Genomic DNA, 17,731 nt, shown 5'->3' on the forward strand with positions numbered 1-17,731 from the left:
GGTATATAATAGGTATTAAATTAGAGTGTAAAATATTAATAATTGTATGTAAAAAAAACGGAAAATAACTTTTATTTTCATTAATGTTCTACATTGAGCATAATGTTCGACGTTAGAAGCGATATTCTGAATCGGTGATACTAAGTTCAAAGAATACTGCTTATATATTATTTCTTGTAAAAGTGTGCATAAATTAACCAGTGTGTGTAAATTAATAAGTTAAGCATTTTATTCGAAACTAGTGTATGCTTCTTAAAAGGCCACAACGTCTCAAGGGAGGAGGGTTCCACTCCAAATCCTAAAGTGGGAACACATAGAACACTTTACCATCAAACACAAATTGAAACATATCAATCGGTATATAACACGAAGTTATCGAAAAAAAAGGATACAGTCGAATTGACAAGCTTCGCATTGGAAAAGACTTGAAAATTTTAAATTCAGAATGTTCATCAGAATTTAAAAAACATGCTTAATATTTGTACAATTCTAAAGAACAGAATTATAACAACAAATCGACCATAAAACTAATAAGATGTCAGGCGATATAATAATAAAACAAAATTTCTATCTACCAATGTAATGTAGGCCAATATATACCGTATAATTATGTACAAAACATAAATTTTCTGCATTGTTGTATCCCAATAAATGTTAACATTCCAACTTTTAACTCCATTTAAAACGTGTCTCCAAATATTTACGATACAGGCAATAAATTTTAAACTGATAGGCTTAAAACGTATGAATATTCTGTATTCGCATATTTTGGTTGCGAGGTGGCAATCTTTTTGATAAATACCGCAACGGGATGAAGGGATAATTGCCGTAGAGATTTATTGTTCCAGCGGAGTATCATTTTTAATATATTGACAGTATTTGTTGAAAATTTTATGTGATTGGGAAGTACTTTAGCATAAGAATTATTATCTTGTAGAGGTAAGAACCGTTATTTATAATATGTATACTTTTATCGTAATTACAATTTTTAGATTAGTGTTAAGAAAATAGTAAATATACTTTAAGTATTTGCAAGATCAAGATTGAATGTTTGTAGACGAAAATAAATAAACTGTTGCACAATTATTGCATGTAAATATTAAATCAATTAAAAAGTCACTTTTCCTTTACTATTATTTAAGAACAATAATTATCCTTTAAAAATTTAATATTCTTTCGAAATAACACACATGTATGTTATTTATCCTACAAAAAGTATTCCCCACCTACTAACTTAAATCGTAAATACGTTTGAAAAGTTCTAACGCGAGTTTTAAATCCATTTATCAGAAGGAAGCCATAAATCCAAAAGTTCCAAATAAAACAAAGTTGAAACTCATTGCGATGCAGCGCCAGTACAAACGGATCGAAAACAAAACATTGTATATATCTCTTGTACGAACGTATCTTGATTTTTGTTTTGCTTTTTAAATTAAAACAGTTCTCGCTAATTAATCTAAATTGTTTTAAAAAATTCATGAATTTGTTCCGTTCTTTCTAATACTGGTCATTTTATCTGTTTACTGAATCCAGTCCTCTAACGTGGTTCTGACATGAAAACTGAAAGGAATTTGAAATAAAGATCATTAGCATATATATTAGGAAAACACACCCGAACGGGCGAGAGGCTAGTTGAATTATAAAAGCAATACTTCTAATTCAGTAAAGCATTTACCAGCTTATGGATCGCTGTTTCCGCCGATAGCTGGCCAATACATCACACCTGTTATCAGCTAGATGCTTCTGTAATCTTTCTATTGACGAATATTCAGTAACAACATACGAAATTCCTTTGAGGATATATCGAGGATTAAACTCGCTATTTTACTCGACATAAAATGTTATACTTTGAAGTTGGCTGTATCTTATTTGTATGCATTTGTTATCACATGCGATCAAAAGATGCAGGACTTTTATTGAAACGATAACATACATAAATTATATATCAAACAAAACTAAAACACTATCCAATTGCTCCTTTACTTGCCACAAGAACGTATGGTACAATCGATGATTGAAAACAAAATAATTAACTTGCCAAAAAAAATACTAGAACCAAAAGTGTTAAGTCTATCCTGCTCCATCTCTTGTCAGTTTTCAATATGATCGAATCTGGAGGAGAGAAAAATTAATTTCGAAAAGATTATTTTTAAAAATGATTAAGGTTTTATTTGTGTCGATAATTTTTCATTATTTTATTTTAATATAATATAATAGAATGAAACTCATTGGAAATGGAAGTAATTTAGTAGATGACAAAAATGAAAGGAAAAGTAATTTACGGGCGATACAAGATTGGGAAGTGGGAGGTGAGATAATTATTTAATAAATAAGAATGCTATTTTTAAATTTAGAGCGTTGTAGGTATGTATATGTATAGGTGTAGATATTAATATATTTACAAAGATTCATATAACAAAAATAGTACCTATTAATATTGACTATTTCTGTGCATTAAATACATATTTTGAATATTATACTTTATTTGTTTATAGAGTTATATCTATACATATTATGCCACCATCATCATAGCAACAACAATTTATAAAACCTACACGTTATAAATAAATTCCATTTTATACTTATGTTCTACGATTGATACCTTAACCAGTATAAATATTTTATAGACGTTGGTCGCGCCAATATATATTAATTTCGATATTAAGTGGACTGTAAAACTTAATCTACGTGGTGTAGCAAAAAAGGGAAAGACGGGAACATACGGCACATACCTCGTCTGAGGGAGTAGCGTCCAAGCAAACACGAGGCACAGCACCACGCGGTCAACGGTCCTCCAGCTCGGGCCAGGCAGACTAGATCCAGCCCTTCACTCCACACATACACACGTGGCAGTTCAGCGCCACCAAATGGAAGGCGGGTTACACTAGCACAATGCCTGAGATATCTAGAGAACCTCGTTGAGGTTCTCTGGCGGTTGCGGGTTACGATCTTTATGAAAGATCTCTTCGATTGATGCGGTGACAAGAAAGCCTCATAAAGGCTCTCCGGCGGTATGCGAATTATACACGAAATGTCTAGAGGCCTCGTGAAGGCACTCCGGCGGTTATTGAGATCCGATCGTCACGGAAGATCGATGCAGACTGTGTGACGTATATGCGTCACTAAGTCCAATAGGGACGTTGCGGGTGCTTTAAAATCGTGGGGTGATTGGTTGTGCTCGCGTGTAAGGAGGGTAGTTGGATTACACCACAAAATAATAAATATTTAATTTTAATTCACTATTTTAATAATATTGTTTTGACGTCCGGTTAGAATTGAAAATGGTTAGAATTTTTTTTGCGTTTGTCTGTGTGTCCATCACGTAAGAGCCACGGGGCATATATTGACAAAACTACTTGATATTCCGTTCTAATTTTGTTTATATTTTACTTTAATAAAAAAATAATAACATGTAACCGGGCAGATAAAGAAATAAATTCGCAATATGTAATAAAATGAGTGAAATGAGGATAAGTGAATGTGTTATTGAACAGATTTTTGAAATGAAATGAATTCTTCTAAATAGATTTAATATTAATATTAGAAAGATGGCGTGATGGACCTACATGTAAAGTAGTAAAATCGTCGTATAATTTGAATTTGAATTTGATTAAATGACATAGCGCTGCCTCTATTTTATGTAATAGTCGACAAAAAATTCCTCTTCGAAAATCTACGAATTACAAAAATCTGTATAAATAGCTACACACAAATACCTGCATTTATTCTTCTTTCTCCCTGTTGTCTTTGTGTAGTGTAGCTATTGCAGAGAAACTGGGCGAAGTTTAAGATATTAAACATAAATATAACTGGTGTTTATTTGCGTTAGCTGTTAACTGTTGAGCTCAGATGAGCCACTACATCACAGGGAATAATGTCTAAGATATTTATATTAATTCCACCGCGGAAACGAGAATTTGTGCTGAGAAATTTTTCTGACGCGGATAAATAAAGCTAATGAATACAAAACTTGCTTCATCTGTTCTCATTCGCTATTGCTATTAAAGTTGGGCCATTTGTGTAGACTTGTGTTAGCCACAGACTTGTGTGACTGAGTGCTATGGACAAACATAATTTCTTACATATAAATCGAGTACTACAGGAGTTTTACTTATTTTCTATGTGTTAGTGAACTGTTAGTTTGTCTTTGTGTAAATAATAACTAACATATTCGTTTGTAATTAAGTAAAACATTTATACAAGGCATGTATGATTCTATAGGGCTATGAGCTATTTCTTTCGTGGATTGGCAGCCATATTTGTTTCTTGCGATACTTGGAAATATAGCAAAAGATTCGTAAGTACCCCAAATAGAATTCAGACGAAAATATTTTGCTGAAAAACTAAACCTGCTAAGATAGCATTGTGCAAGAAATATACAAAGTAATATTAAATATGATTCAGATGCATTGGGATTTTTTAATTAAATGTCAATAAATTATAATTCAAAACGTTTAAAAGTAAGTACAAGTTAATATGTACATAGTACATAAGTACAAGTTAGTAAATACATACGTTTGTATGTAATATTGGAAATAAATGAAAGTGTTTCATATGAGATCCCAAAATATATCATTTTTGCACGTAGTCATAACATGCTTTAAAGTGACGTTTCTAAAAACGAAGGAGATTCGCTGTGCTAATTCTCTGTACTGCTGTTACTGTTGTTGGTAGTCCGCGTCGTGTATTTTTTTATTATTTGTTACTGGATAACTTCGTGAGTTTTCAACCCATTAACGTCATTAACTAATGTCACGTGATCCCATTTTATATCTACATAAATCTGCACCGAACCATATTTATTTAGGCCTATGACTATTTTGTTGATAATATTTATTTAGTTACATGCACAAATTAAATATACCTATTGCGACGAAATAAATTATGCTCCAGTTTAAAAAGTACAAATATAATATATAGCCTAGAGTCTTCCTCGATAAATGGGCTATCTAACACTGAAAAATTTTTTAAATCGGACCAGTAGTTCCTGAGATTAGTGCGTTCAAACAAACAAAAAAATATTAAGTGTAGATAGTACGTACAGTTGGAGTTCATTGGCAGTTTCATTGCTAATTATCATTCGACAGCCGTATCGTGTAAATAATTTAGTTGGGAACTGCGAGCGAAGTTTATTAATATTTCAGCATTTAAATGCATCTTTTTATTTAATATTTACATTGAATTAATTAAGGTGGACGATGAATAATTTATTTTGTGAATGCGATTTCTTTAATAGCTTTCTGTCCGCCCCGGTTTTGCTCGTGGTGTCTTGTTCGTATGTATCGGTGAAAGAAATTTTGATATCCTTTTTTCCTGAGAACTCTTGAATATGCTTATATTGTTATCTACAATAATATTTTAAAGAGGTAGTTTTTGTAATGTTGTAATGTAATTTTTGTAGTTTATTATGTGTGTAATGTTTTCACGCAAAAACTGTTCCACTGATTACAAAAGTACTTTCACTGTTGGAAAACTGCAACGTCACTGAGCGACAAAGGCTATATATGTACCACGGAAGAAGTCGGGACGAACAGCTAGTTAAGTATTCGTAGATAAAATGTTAGTATCTTTTTCGTATATCAAACCACTTTTAAGTATATGTAATGTATAGCTAAGTCACATTTTTAAATAAGAGCTATATCCCATCCAGGTTCTAATCTATCATTACATTAACATTACATAACCCTCTATATACATCTAGTACATAGATTAGAATGTATTTGACAAGTGGATCACGTTTGAATAACCCAAAATATCTCGCTACGTACTCGAAGGTTTCCCATAGCATGTGCCCTAAATCCCGGGAAATCCATTGGGCCGATAATTTATAGCCATAATTCTGACATAACCGCACAAACTTTAGTTTATTGCGGGCTGACAACCGGCCCGGGGAACCGACTGGGAAAATTCCACTCAATATTTACTTTGTTATGGTAACATAAAGGTATTAGCGTATCGTAAAGGTATGTATATTGTGTTTCATTCAAAAAGTAACTTCTATATCTTTTACATTCACATGTGGTTGTAACATATGTTAATTTACGCTTTTTGTGATAATCACAAAGAAACATAATTGCTAATTTTATAACAACACTGAAGTTAACATACCACTAAATGTATTCGTGCTGTTTTATAAACCATGTCATCGATTTTAGGGAACAGAAAATCTACACTTGTACAAAATGAACAGTGTTATTTGAAAATACAAGTTTACATTATTATTGTTTAGATACCCTATTAAATTTACTATGAAAAATTGTGTCTACAATGTATAAAATGCATTGTTTTTATATCCCTTTGTGTGTGTGTGCGTCATGTGTGTGTGTGTGTGCGTCATGTGTGTGTGTTCTTTTGTGAGATAATAAAAAGCAAAAAACATTACCTGATTTAAATATACGCTTAGTTGAAATTTTTGTTATAATAAGTAACTAGGTTATCTAGAACAGTCTAGAAAACCAATTACTATTCCATCGAAGTCTGCAAGTTTGAAACTATTCGCCGCGTCGCCGAGGCACCGACAGGTGCCCGCAAGGCTTACACTACATGTGGTTTATTAGTGTTCGGATAAAACTTTAGTGATAGACTGAGTCTAGCACTAGGTGATCTATTACAAGATCGTTACAAGATTGGCGAACAAGTTATGAGTATATTTACGAGGATTTATGTTTTCTGCTTATAATATGTTGAGTTGTGTGTGTTGAATTCTCCGGGGTGTCGAAGATGATAAGGTGTTCTTCCACCATAATAATGTTATTCAAAAATATCAAATTACAACACGTGGTTGCGTATGTATAAGTATCCTAAGTTAAAACGTACGAATTTTGATAAATAATCAATATTATATTGATATGGCGTTTTTGGTTTTAAAACATGCTTTAAAACCAGAAACTTTGAAAGAGTGGGGGATGTTGTCTCATAATTTTTGATGATGATGATTATTTGTGAAAATTTGTCCATTTATTCCTTTATAACCTACTAGCTGCGCCCCGCGGTTTCTCCCACGTAAGTCCGTAGCCCGTAGGAATATCGAGATAAAACGTTGCCTTTGTATGTATGTTATTCCAGGTGTCCAGCGCTCTACGTACCAAATTTCATTGCAATCTGTTTGGTTCAGTAGTTTTTGCGTGAAAGAGCAACACACACACATCCTTACAAACTTTCGCACTTATAATATTAGTAGGATAGCATTAATGCTTAGCAATATTTAAATGTATGTATATCTGTCATAAATTTGTTGTAAGAAGTAAATACCTACAGACATATTTAATGGCATTATATAACTCATATCTTCATATATTTTTGCAACATTAGCTATTACTGGTGTATTTTACACAGCTTAGATAACAGTATTCACATATACCTATGGAATAATGAATATAAATCAGCATTACGTTACAGAGTACACATAAAAACCCATTAAATCATCGCGTCCCCAAACATAAACAATACTGATTGCTTTTAAATATATGAAGTTAAAAGCACAATGAAATCTGGAAAGGGTTATATATCACCATAACAATTATCCCTTCATCCGATGCTATATATCAAATCTTTTGGATGCGTTTCGTGTGTGAAATCTGCTTTTCAAGGTATTTTTTTGGCTTTTCGGGAAAAATTTATAAACCTTCATAGTAAGCAATTTAAATTTAGTTCAACAGTGATTGTTTTGATAAATGTTGCCAAAATGGACACTGTTTACAGATTTAATTGTAAATATATCTAATGCTTGATAATTTGATGTTAATGTGAGTAATAATTTTTGGAAAAAAAAGCCTTTATTCTCATTTAAAAGTAAATTAGTCGAACAACTGTTTTTTATTCAGTATTTCACCTTTTATATCTTCCCTCGCTTCCTGACATCTTTATTGCTATGGAAACAACGACGCTAAGACCTTCTTCGTCTGTAAGAAGTTCAGCGCCATCTAGTTGTGACTCCGGAACTACGCATTAGAAAGCACTTTCTTTCTACGTAGTAGTTCTAAGATCAACCACTAGATGGCAAATCAAGATTTGTGTTCTCGTAAAATATTAGATTGAGTCATATTTTTATTGAATGTTTTAAATATATATGAAGTGGCTTAGTAGGAAGATTGTCATTGTTTTCAAATGAAATTGACCTTATTGATCAAGGATAATTAACTTATAAATGTTTTTGTATTCAATGTTTGTATATAACCGTCTTTCTCAGACTCGGTTTTAAGTCACTTTTTTGATTAATACTCTGTACGCTTATCAAGGATCGGTGACAATACAATAATTTCATGAGATTATCTCATTACCCTGATTACGGTTGCCAGGATTTACTTTTAACTATTATTATTTTTTACGAATACTTTGTATAAGTGAGTGAGATCGTTTATTAGATTATTTCATTAAAGTAAATTTTTTAATTTTACTTAAGCTTAATGTACTTATTTGCGTTATAAAAACAAAAGACTGCTCGCATTCTAGTTTAAGTTCAAATATGTTAGACTATTTACTAAGTGTGCTTAGTAAAACTAATTAAACTAATTAAAGTTATTCATAAATTTTATATAAAATGAATATTCAGCTTATTGTTATTTTAAATGGAAAAAAAATATATGTATATTTTTTTTACTGTCATTATATATTTGAAAATAACACAATAGTTGTTAACCTGTATCGCAATGTGGATAATAATTGTACACATTTTTATTGGATTGGGATGTGAACATAAAAACTATGTAATGAATTTTCTCTCAATCTGTAATGTGCATTTTAAATAAATAAAAAACTTCTACAAACCAAGGTAACCTAACATCGCAGCGGCTCTTAATGACATAGTGTAAACCATTGATTATACACTTACATAGTCTTAACCGAACCACGTACTTAGCTGAATTCCAAGTAGGTTTAACTTCCAATCTTTTACAACTCCACCCAAGCTCTTCCGAGCTATAAAGTTCGTTATAAAAGTGATATAATGGGCCCCTAACGTCTCAACTTTCAGAATTTTTAATGACACTTGTCATTCTACGTTTATTACGATTCATTTACAAATGGTTCGTTATTTATTGCTTAAACTTCTGGCAGTTTAGATTATTGTTTATACTTTTATACGACATTTTGAATATTCCTTATTAAATCTAATTAAGATAAAATGTATTAATGTGTCTATGTTAAGTTTATTTACGTTATATATAAAGCTTGCAAAGAAAAATCCCATAGATATTTCTTGATTTTTATATTTTCATATTTTATATGAAACGGTAAATGGCCGAAGCCAGGGCAAGCAGTAAGGAAGTACATACAAACTACGTAGAAATTTTGACAAATAATACTTTTTTAATTGTTACAGATTAAATAAAAAACAAAGTAAAGCAAGATGGCGGCGTTCGTGGCGAAGCAGATGGTCGGCAACAAATTAAGCGCTGTAAAAGGTAAGGCTTAATTAATTATAATGATTAATGAATGGGAATTAATATGTTAACGCAAATGTTGATTAATAATTAATCCTTTACGAGGTTTTAAATTGCAGACGTATTGAATATCAAAAACAATAATATCACTTTTGATTTACCTACTTATATAATATTACGTAGTCTGTAATTCTTAGGGGTAACAAAACACACAGCCACAGACGATTCTACAAAAATGTTAAGACAAAGTTATATTATATTAAACAAACGGTTAATTGTAGAATTGATTCGTTCACTATTTGATGAATACTTAGTAATGGAAAATTTATAAGAAAAAACTCGCACAAATTTTTTTAAAAGTTTATGTAGTATCTGCCTTTTAAATACACATGTTCTTTCTGTAGTGTATTATGAATATTTCAATAAAAACTTTTAAAAAACTTATTAAACTGATCTATTGAAATTAAGATTATTGCCGATAAAAGTATGCAAATCTCAATAACTATTCCTGGGTTACAAAAACAACACCAGCACCTAAAACACGCAGAGGAAACTGCCTTATATAAAAGGATATATGTAACATTACTAAAATACTACATTAATAGATACCCTGTGGGAGAAGATACTAGGTATTACACGTAAAGAAATGAAGTATAAATAATGAAAAACATAGAAAATAGGTCATTAAGACATTTTTAAAATAAATATCCCTCAACGTCATCAGCCGGCATATAAAGAGCTTAGGCTCTCAATAAAACGGCTGACTGCGATGTACTTATATACTGATACAGTCTTTATAATAACTGATTATTCCATTTAATCAACAGTACCATCTCCTATTGTTTCTGTATATCTCTTGTTGTTTCTGTCTAAGTTGGTGCAACAAAGTATTATAAATAAATAAATACCTTTCCTTGATTAAGCTTAGCATTTATTAAAATCATATGAAAGGAAGGTACATAATTTTCCAAGTCTCAAGACAATAATATAGTGAAGAGACACACACATAACATATAGAATCAACTATATCATGATATCAGAAGAGATAAAGTCGCATCGGAGCGTGTTATAGCTTCATTTGGCCAATAAAACCTCACTATATTGTGACTGAGGAGCTGACGTGGATTGTGATAGTTAAAAATCAGATTTCTCAACGTGTTTTGCAGCCGTCAGGGTTCATACGTGAGGGACACTGACGCTTGATAACAAACGTATGTTAATATATCTGTGTATCTTAAAGATAAGTAAAATCACAAAAGAATAGAAACATTTATCAATAAATAATATTTAACTCAAATGGATAGTGCGGACTGTAATATGACGTTATGTAATAGGAAATAATTCTGCAAAGATTTTTTAGAAACAAAGTGAATTAATTATAACATTTTTACACAATTCATTGCTTGATATATTAATAACAATACTTCATTGAATGCATATTATGAGCTTCACGTAGTAGCTAAATAATTCACAATTTCAAAAATAATTCTTTATCTCTTATTACCACTATATCATACCCACATAACGTAAATGGGGTAGAAATTAAAGTAATACAATAACAATAAATACAATTCATTAAAAATATATAGCAGATATTATTATAATTCCCATAGAATGCTTAACACAGAGTCTCCCCGAAGTGTCTACCCAGATAGCGGATAAAAAATGATGTCCCAGGCGAGTGGTAATGAATGGAGACGTTTAAACGCTAATTTCCCATCGGCTTCCGAAGATATCACTGGAAAATATTTAATATACATCAACAATACAGATTTATATGAAGAAAGTCTAAATGGTTGTTTGTAAGGTTGCAATAGCTTATTAAACAGTTACAGCTTTCTCATCGTGAAAATCGGTTATTTAATCGGTCCATTGCTTTTGACGTGAAAACGTTACTAACATACAAAAATGCAAGTTCAAGAATAAAAATAAAAGTACAAGTGATAACTATAACGTTACTTTTTGTTTGAAATCTAGAAAAACAGAAAGAAATAATTGAATTAAAAATCCTATGAAACTTTGGATTTATAGATTATTAACTCGATTACACCCCAACACACAGCACAACTAATCTAAACGAAATTGTAGATAGACGCAAATTTATACTCCGCCGTCTAAAATAACACTACAAAGTATAAAACAAAGCCGCTTTTTCTGTCCCTGTGTCCCTATGTATGCTTAGATGTTTAAAACTACGCAACGGATTTTTATGGGTTTTTTATTAATAGATAGAGTGGTTCAAGTGGAAGGTTTATATGTATAATAACATCTATTAAACTACACCGAAGTTACATACGCGTGCAGAGCCGCGGCCACAAGTAAATAATAAAACACAACAAATAACAGGGGCAAATAATTATTAAATTGTGATATAATAAAACCTGTTACTGAAAGAATTTTTCCAATCAAGTTTACGAATAAAATTATCATTTAACAATGAATATTATACGGTTCATTCAATCAAGCCAACATTTCGTCAGAATTTCTGTTTACCAAAACACAAAATTACGGAGCAAAATATATGGAAAATATTAAAATTTCACGCTTACGACGAGACTCGCATGCTTTATTCGTGACCTAAATAACGCCACGAACATTCTTACCTACCAAACATCTTCGTTAATATTTTCTTTAAATATTTTTCCAGCATTTCTTAGTTTAGATTTAAAAATATGTGTTTTTTATTTATTCAGGAACTTTTTTGCCTCGCTTAGTTGTAAATGATACGTAATGTACGCGCTGAGTCCGTGAACTTCCATATGAAGACAATTAATGGAAAAAGCTAGGTATACCTAGATAGCAGAATATCTATGTGCATATAGTCATCTGTCATATCAATTCTAAATTTGAAAAATGCCATCTTGTTTTTTTTTTGTAAGTTATGCGAGTAACACAAATTTTAAAGGTGCCATCTGTTAAAATATTTATAATAAAATTTGTTAGTGTCTTGAAGTTCCAAGTACCTCTTTTCCAATATAAGGAATTATTTTCAAAATTTAAACTTAACTTTTGGACCTTTAATGGAGAATTTAATATCAAGCCATTATTACGCATAATTTAGTAATACCTTTTCTACATTTGTGGTTAACCGCAACGACGCGACGACTTAATTTAATTTACATTATAGCAACATTTTTTGTTTTTTTTTTTAGCAGAACAGGAACCATACCACCGAAATTGATTCAATCTAAGTATATGTATACTTTATTTCATACAATTAATTTTTCTAATTTTTAGGCATATATTATGGTTGTATATATGGCATATACATATAATATATATACAACAAAAATTGAAACAATATTTTCTCCTATGAGATCGTACCTAGCCGTGCAGTATTTGGTTGAATGAAACATTACGTACCATGTATTTAAACAAATTATTATTCCCACACATTCTCATCTCAAAATTATAAATATTTTTTTATTTCCAAACTCTTTTAAGAATCTCCCAAAATGCCACCACAAAAAGGTTAATAAGTCTTAAACTATCTGACAGATAAACAATTTATAATCACCTACAGTTTTATTAGCGCAGATGGCGTCTGTGTGAATGCATTTTCTAGAATAATCCCATTGTTTTAACAAAGGCTTTAAAAATTTCTTTGAAAGAATGCTTCAGAGAGCGGATTTGAATTGTTTTAAAAATCTTAGAAGTTTATGAAAGGCTCGCTTTAGTTTGTGTAAAGGTTTCAACGATTACTTTACCTTTGTTTAGATTTTTTAATAACTAATTTGGAAGGATTTGTTATTTATTTATTCTTTATATAATGGATTTGTATTTATTTTATTCGGAAACGCTAATTTCTAATATTAATTTCTGATATTGCACCTAGAAGGAAGGGTTCCGTAATTTATTTAAAAATACTTCAACTGTCGGGTTAAAAACGGACAAACCAAAAAGTTATATAATTGTTTAATTATGGAACTGTAGATACATAGTTAGTTAACTAAAAATGCTTAAAAATACATATTACTGAGGTGAAACAAAATCCTATGCATGAAGCAAGTGTACCCAATTCTTTTATATTTATATAACTATCTATGATAATAATGTTATAAAATACTATACTATAAATAATAATAGAGTTGTAAATGAAAGTGTGTTGAGCGAAGCCGTGGGTGGAAAGCTTGTATATCATCATCACAGGAATTACCTGAGAATAAAACTGCTTCCTTCCCTTGGTTTGGTTGGCTTGGTATTTGATAGGAAATCAGCTTCATCAATTAAAGTTCATATCAGCGTTATTTATGTAAACAAGCAAATAAATATAAAAATATAGTATATAGTAAACTTAACTTTAAAATATCTGAGCAATATAGCTGTCGTACTGATGTATTTTCAAATTCAATGTTATGCAATAATAAATAAAATGAAAGCCGTTTTTATACAAATAGTTTATTTCACACACTTATTATTTCTCCCTATAAAACAAATTAATGTTTATTTCTATTAACCACGATGTAAGAAATAAAAAATTCTAGATTTATTATGGCACATAATAATTCTCTAACCTATAGTTATAAACTCAATCTTAATTCTTAATAATAATCATACTTTTCATTATAATTACGAAAGCTCGTTTCTAAATGATCGTGACGACATTGTGTCGTGTCCGCGTCGCCTGTAATTAATAATCATCTTAAAATTTAATTTAATAGTAGATAAAATATATAATAATATGTTACCACGACTATATACAAGTCATTATTGAAGCAATTTTTTGTCGTCACGACCGAATTAAAACGAGTTTTTATTTTTTAACCTTTGCACTCTTATATGAAGAAATATATCTTGGAGTAGTTTTTGTTTCTATATAGTGAATATTTTATTTATTTATTTTTTTGCTATTCGTTTTGAAAGGCCTCTTAAATGTTTTTTTTTATACAAAACAACGAGAACATACATTCGTTTGTTTTCGTTTTATCGTGAATTTTTTTACGTACTAATTACAACCTGTAGTATATAATGGCAAATCATTTAGGTAATTACGATTAATAATTAACAAATTTATTTATGCGGTAATTAAATAGCAAATAGAGGCAAGAACTAAAGTCTTCCTACTTTATATTATTAATCCACGATAACGAATATAACAGTTGAATCGTAATTAAAAATAGCTATACTCTGCTTTTGTTTGTTTCGCGCGCAAAAACGCCTCCGCCAATTTATTTGACATAAACGTCACCGAAGTTTTTGGCGGCAACTTGAACGATCTGAAGAACGCCTCCACGGCAGCGCTGTCCTTCAAAAGACTCTGTTTAATCTGCAACACTTTCTTTTCGTTTTCCGACATTTCTTTTGTGTCGCTGGTGATCTTGCTGGATTTAATCCACGCTTCGATTTCACCGTTCGTGTTTTCTTTTGCCGATGTCGGAGGCGCTGGCCCGTCACCTTTTTTATCTGTGCCGCCTGTGTTGCCATTTTCCACGATTTTATTACAGCGACATTTGAGTTGGTAGCAGACTAAACAGTCGCGTTGTTCGATCGCATCCAGCATCGCTATCAGCTCCCTGTGTTTATTTTGGAGGTTGATTTCCTGTGAAATGAGATGGATATGAATTATTAGAAATACTTGTACTTAGATGAGATGGATATGAAATTGATATTTTTCACAAAATTCAACATTCTATTATATGACTAGTAGTGCCCTGCGGTTTCACGCACAACATACTTGATGTTACATAGCCTAAAGCCATCCTTAAAAAAATGGACTATGTATTAGATAAATAACTTTTCATTTTGAACCAGTCGTTCCTCCAGCTCCAAATTAGCGCGTACAAGCAAACAAACTTTTAAATTTTATTTGATACATTTATTCCAGTTGTCCAGCTGCAGCATGCAGCATCTACGTACCAAATTTCATTGCAATCGGTTCAGTAGTTTTTGCGTGAAAGAGCAACAAACACACACACATCCTTACAAACTTTCGCATTTATAATATTAGTAGAAAGTAGGATATCTACAAATATAATATTACTTATTTTAGTTTAGATTAAGTAATTATTGGGTAGTTTATATATTAAGTTTGATATTGATGAATTTGACACTTAATAAACGTTTTAATTATTCCAGTATTTATGAATTTATATTGAAAATAATAAGAGAAAAATTGCAAAGCAGGCGTTCCTTCAACCTCATTTTATTACTTCAATAATAAAAGTGATTCTGGGAATCCCTAATCCGTTTCCTTGTAATTTGTGAGAACATATTTTTTTAATATCTCATATTTTTTAATATATTATGTTTTTATACTGAACACACTGAACTCCACTTAAACGGCCGATCGATTTAAATAAAATTTTGGTATGTCTCCAAATGACTTGATGAAAGTTAAGATTTGGAATTCAAACGCAATCGATGCTTCGGGCAATAACTAGCGATACTATTACACATTCATGAGCTATAAACATTAATGTTTAAACCATGTCGACACCATTCTAAACCAAATGGACAATCAGCTAATTCGTTTTCATGTATTTTTTTGACTTCACATACTGAAGAGATTCTCGGTAGAAGCGATCTTTCAAATTGGTTTAATCTATACTAATATGATAAAGCTGAAGAATTTCTTTCTTTGTTTGTTTGAACGCGCTAATCTCAGAAACTACTGGTCCGTTTCGATAAATTTTAGATAGATCATTTATTGAGAAAGGCCTTTAGCTATATATATACCACAGACGAAACCGGGGCCGACCGCTAGTACTATAGATAAAAGCCACGCTTTAGTTTTATTTCATCTAAATTGTACCAAATTTCAAAAATAATAATTATCAATATGATAATGTCATGAATATATTGTATCGTCACTGATCCTTGAAAACAATTGTAAAACGTTTGAATTAAGAATGTACCGTTATAGCAGATCATAATCTAGTCCAAATGAGTCCGTTACATACAAACATACAGGTGAAGCTTATAAAAAATGACTATTCCTAAAATCCTTGTAAAAGTTTCCAAGAATAAAAAAGGTTTTAAAATTGCCGTTTAAATTTCTCAAAGATCTCAAATTTCTTGATTCTTTTGTTAATGACATGAGATGTTTTGTTAAATTTATCTATAACTAGCTGCACCCGGCAAACGCTGTTCTGCCTTACTCTTATCATTTAGGGGTGTGAAAAATAGATGTTAGCCGATTCTCAAACATACCCGATATGAACACAAAATTTCATAAGAATCAGTCAAGCCGTTTCGGAGGAGTACGGCAACGAAAACTGTGACACGAGAATTTTATATATTAGACTAGCTGCGCCCCGCGGTTTCACCCGCGTAAGTCCGTATCCCGTAGGAATATCGGGATAAAAAATAGATGTTGGCCGATTCTCAGACCTACCCAATATGCTTACCAAATTTCAGAGGAATCGGTCAAGCCGTTTCGGAGGAGTATGGCAACGAAAACTGTGACACGAGAATTTTATATATATAGATATACATATTAATTTAACATATAGTATGTAATATATAAAAAACTAACACAAATACTGCTATCACGAAATAAAACGTTTTCGAAAACATTCATATTTGGAACTAAAACAATTATAATATTACACGTAACTACAAAACGTTTCCATATATAAACGTTTGAGAAATCAATGAATACCTACATACTAAGTACGAACCTTGAATCAGTTTTTAACTATTCGCAATAATTATATATCGTAAGAGTGTATACAATAGACTTACCAACTGAAAAATAGCATCGCTGTAATAAAACACTTCGTCACTTAACATATTCACTAACACTAAGCGACACTAAAACATACCTTTCTCGAACGTTGATCGTTTAAATATGACGTTAAAATTTTTTAACAATTACCTGTGTTCAATACTGCAAGCGATTATCACGTTTAACTGTAAGCCAATAGGGACTTAAATAGTGTAATGATGTATTAATAATGGATCTACCCCCACTTTTGTGTACAATTAATTTCGAGTAATTAGAGAATTGTTTATTTTAAGAAATGATTAATATGTGCCAGTGAAAAGCTAATTTGTTATTGTTTTTAATTATGTTTGCAAATTTAAAATTGTTTTTAATTGACATTCTAATAATTGAATAAAAATATTACAAAAAAATTGAGAATTTTAGTCTTTGCAATTGCAAATAAAATAATTATTAACTCAAATGTATATTTAAGTATATATTTATAATAAAAATCGTTTTCAAAAATGGCAACTATATATAAGTTTAGTTTTAAAAATATATACTGCGCATTACATTAGTCATATGTCAACTCATAATTTTATGAAGGCATTTTAATACCTAACTTAATATTTTATATTGATAAAGTATAATTGCTAACTGTATCCTAAACCATAAGCCTTATAATGTATATATTTATATAAATTTT

The 17,731-nt window shown here is 30.8% G+C and overlaps 2 protein-coding genes across 2 annotated transcripts in view; one reads left to right on the forward strand and one right to left on the reverse strand.

Annotated features, from left to right (window-relative positions):
• LOC119837758 (complexin) overlaps positions 1–17,731 on the forward strand; it is a 156,977-nt gene that overhangs the window by 77,917 nt on the left and 61,329 nt on the right. The window contains exon 3 of the mRNA XM_038363498.1: positions 9,320–9,401. Within this exon, the coding sequence (XP_038219426.1) occupies positions 9,347–9,401 (55 nt within the window). The 5' untranslated portion in view covers positions 9,320–9,346. The remainder of the gene's footprint in view (positions 1–9,319; positions 9,402–17,731) is intronic.
• On the reverse strand, positions 14,356–17,131 carry LOC119837757. Its single transcript, XM_038363497.1, has 2 exons — positions 17,064–17,131; positions 14,356–14,919 (listed from the first exon to the last, which is right to left on the reverse strand). The coding sequence occupies exons 1-2, from the start codon at positions 17,109–17,111 to the stop codon at positions 14,491–14,493; spliced, it is 477 nt and encodes a 158-aa protein (XP_038219425.1). The 5' UTR covers positions 17,112–17,131; the 3' UTR covers positions 14,356–14,490.

The sequence above is a fragment of the Zerene cesonia genome, chromosome 29 (assembly GCF_012273895.1).
Source record: "Zerene cesonia ecotype Mississippi chromosome 29, Zerene_cesonia_1.1, whole genome shotgun sequence".
Taxonomy (NCBI): Eukaryota; Metazoa; Arthropoda; class Insecta; order Lepidoptera; family Pieridae; genus Zerene; species Zerene cesonia.

Bases quoted from the DNA above. Each gene is read 5' to 3' on its own strand.
- LOC119837757 (XM_038363497.1), bottom strand. From the start codon at position 17,111: ATGTTAAGTGACGAAGTGTTTTATTACAGCGATGCTATTTTTCAGTTG. The intron at 14,920-17,063 runs GTAAGTCTATTG...CTCATTTCACAG, and splicing joins GCGATGCTATTTTTCAGTTG to GAAATCAACCTCCAAAATAA.